This window comes from Drosophila willistoni, chromosome 3R (assembly GCF_018902025.1).
Source record: "Drosophila willistoni isolate 14030-0811.24 chromosome 3R, UCI_dwil_1.1, whole genome shotgun sequence".
NCBI classification, from domain to species: domain Eukaryota; kingdom Metazoa; phylum Arthropoda; class Insecta; order Diptera; family Drosophilidae; genus Drosophila; species Drosophila willistoni.
In genome coordinates this window covers 12,542,606-12,545,443 of record NC_061086.1, presented here as the reverse complement: position 1 = coordinate 12,545,443, position 2,838 = coordinate 12,542,606, and the positions used below count along the sequence as shown (strand labels likewise).

At 36.8% G+C, this 2,838-nt stretch overlaps 1 protein-coding gene across 1 annotated transcript; it reads left to right on the top strand.

The window, feature by feature from the left end:
- The first annotated feature begins 1,320 nt into the window (after positions 1 to 1,320).
- On the top strand, positions 1,321 to 2,514 carry LOC111519515. The gene is made up of 2 exons (XM_023180788.2): positions 1,321 to 1,344; positions 1,401 to 2,514. Exons 1-2 carry the CDS (start codon positions 1,330 to 1,332, stop codon positions 2,364 to 2,366), a joined length of 981 nt encoding a protein of 326 aa, XP_023036556.2. The 5' UTR covers positions 1,321 to 1,329; the 3' UTR covers positions 2,367 to 2,514.
- Positions 2,515 to 2,838: the final 324 nt, after the last annotated feature.

Here is a 2,838-nt window from a genome sequence, read left to right as displayed (position 1 = left end):
ACTGCCTGCGTGCGTGCGGATTGCCACATCCACTAGAGGACGAAAAAAAAAAATACAACCTGAAGACTAAATTAACTCTGGAGCACACGAAATCATGTAGTACCCTAACCATCTGTGTTGCCGACTCTACATAAAGTATAATAATTGGTTTAAGAATTTAATATCTGTATGAATTTGAATAGCAATTTCTTGTTTAACAATGAAAAATGAGATACAACTCTTTGATTTTGTTAAAACTTTTTCAATTTAAAGACTCACGATGTGGAATCTGTATAATATATATCTCATCGACAATATTTTAAAATATGTACATATATTTCTTCAATATGCCAATTTCAATTTCCTTATAATTTTGATACTTTAACCTCTAATTAGTACAACTCCCTTTTGTTAGGGTATAAAAACAACTAGCCCATTTGGTTAACTCTTGTTTAAGGTGGCCAAAATGTGCGTGCGTGTTTTCTTGTGGTACCGGAAGGAATTGCTTAAGCAAAATAATTATCTTTAATAAGCATTTAAAAAGCGTGACAAAGACACGAAACTATAAGCTAAAACTCTTAGGCCAAACTTATGGGCCATCAAAGTGAAACATTGCATTAAAAAAGAATAAAAGCAAATACTTGTCTTTGAAATTTTCATTTACAATGCAAACAGAAAGCAAAACAAATGAGTTGCCAATTTAAAATTATGTTAATAATTAATAATAATAATTAATTAGTAATAGGAACAAACAAGTTATTTGTAAAGCAAATTAAAGAAAATGCTTGTCCATTAAAGATTGAGTTGATTAGAGTGAACTTTTTATGAAAAAGTCATCTGTGGGGAAAACCAGAGGGCCGGGGCTAACTTCGACCGCGTCAAAGTTTGTACATCCTTGCACCTTTTTTGGTAACTCTTTCCTTACCTATAGCCATCAAAGTGGAGAAAGGTTTTATCTAAAAATGCGAAGCAACGGCCTTCAATCTTAGCATACGGACGGACATTGCTATTTGAATTCGTCTCAATAATCTTTTAGTTTTTTAACTATTTTAACGAAAATTCTTAATAATTCACTTATTAAAAAGAGACAGAAAGATTTGGCAATTGCAAACTACTCAGTTTATTTTCGAAAGTATCTAGTACGTTCAGCTAGACGAAGGCAATTTTTTTTGAGATCCAAGAAGGCCTGGGATGTTTGTAAAATTCGACCTGGTCAAGGGGGTACAGTACTTGAATCATTCTAATTCGTGAACTCATACAGTCAACATCAAAAATAAAACAAAAAGTTTACTTCTGAAAATCAAAAAAGAGAAAAACAAAAGTGAAAACATGTTGACTGTTCAATTGATCATGCAATCCGGAAAGGTTAGTAAACGTGAGGATATAACTTTTCATAATCGTGACCAAGTGTTCTTTTCCAGCCATTGGTTATGAAGCTCCCAATCTCAGCTACCGTACACGAGCTAAAGACTGAGCTTCAGAGCCTTCTCGATATTCAGGTGGAAACATTGGAGATTTGTGCTTCTGATGTAACGTTTGCCGATTCAGATCTATTAACAGAAGTTGCTGGTCTAGGCAAAACCAAACAAATTAAGCCGGTTGTGTCTTGCTATGAAGGCAACAATTTTGTGGGCTTGATACTATTCTCTCTTCAAGCCGAGGATATTGCGGTTCCATTGGTCGATAATTCGGTTCTAGAATCGAGTGAGGAGAGTGTAGAAAGCCCCTCGTATGGAGATATGCAGGAGGCATGCGGTATGGGAGGGTGCGGAATAAAGTCCCGACCATGCTCGGTTAAATCTGAGATGGAAATGGAACCTGATGTTATGAATGGTCAGCGGCCCCCGTACGTTAACATTTTGCCAGAGAACAGGCCGTTTGTCGTGGTTATATCTTCCTCAGAATGTGAGAAAAATTTTTGCGACCTGTTGGAAGAGTTCTTTGGGATTTTTTTGGACTTCAGAAATGTTCGCTGCTTGGATTTCAATGAGGTGACTCCGGTTATCGAATACAATGAACGGCTTTACATTGCAGCGGCAAACGAGGATACGATGGACTGGGTGGGGCGCAACGTATGCGCCATGGAGTCGTATCAGGCCACCAGTCTCATAGACTTCCTACACTTGACACCGGCCAGAGTTACATGGCCAAAGGTCGAGAAGTGTTTGGAGTCAATTTTCGAGCTCTTGGAACTGCAGAATGCTGATATTACGACGGAGAAGTGGGCTGTGGTAAGCCGCGAAGATGCACCCCCCATAGTGACGAATATTTGCCCCAATGAACAGGTTGAGATCTGGATGGATGTTGAGAGTGTAAATATCATCAAGGGAAGATGCAATCAACTTAAACTATCTTTTTGGATCATCAAGTTTGAGTTCTGCGATTAGATGATGCTAATATATTTTGATTTTATGCAATTTATATTTTGAAATGTTTAAAAAAAGGTTACGATTGCTGCAGACTCGTTTGTCTGCCGATTATTCAGACTGGTCAAACGATAGTTGATCGTAATAAATAAATAACAAAATATAATAATTTATGGACATTGCTTTACTAACGAAACGTTGATTGGTGGATTTTGTCATCAAAGTTTATTATGCCAAAAGTATCCATGTCCTTGTTTTACATCTACTTTGTATCGTAGTTCTTTTGACTCTTTTGACTTGGTTACGGCTGAAACAGGAATACGTAAACAGATATTCAATATATGTTGTCAGGGATAACGATAATGAAATTGCAGGAAAGATGCTTGCCCAAACAAAAATGAAGTAAGTCGTCTCGCCGACTTAGGTATACCATACACCAGTAAAGCAAATATTTCAACTTTATTAAACAAATGCATTTTCATATGCTTTTTAC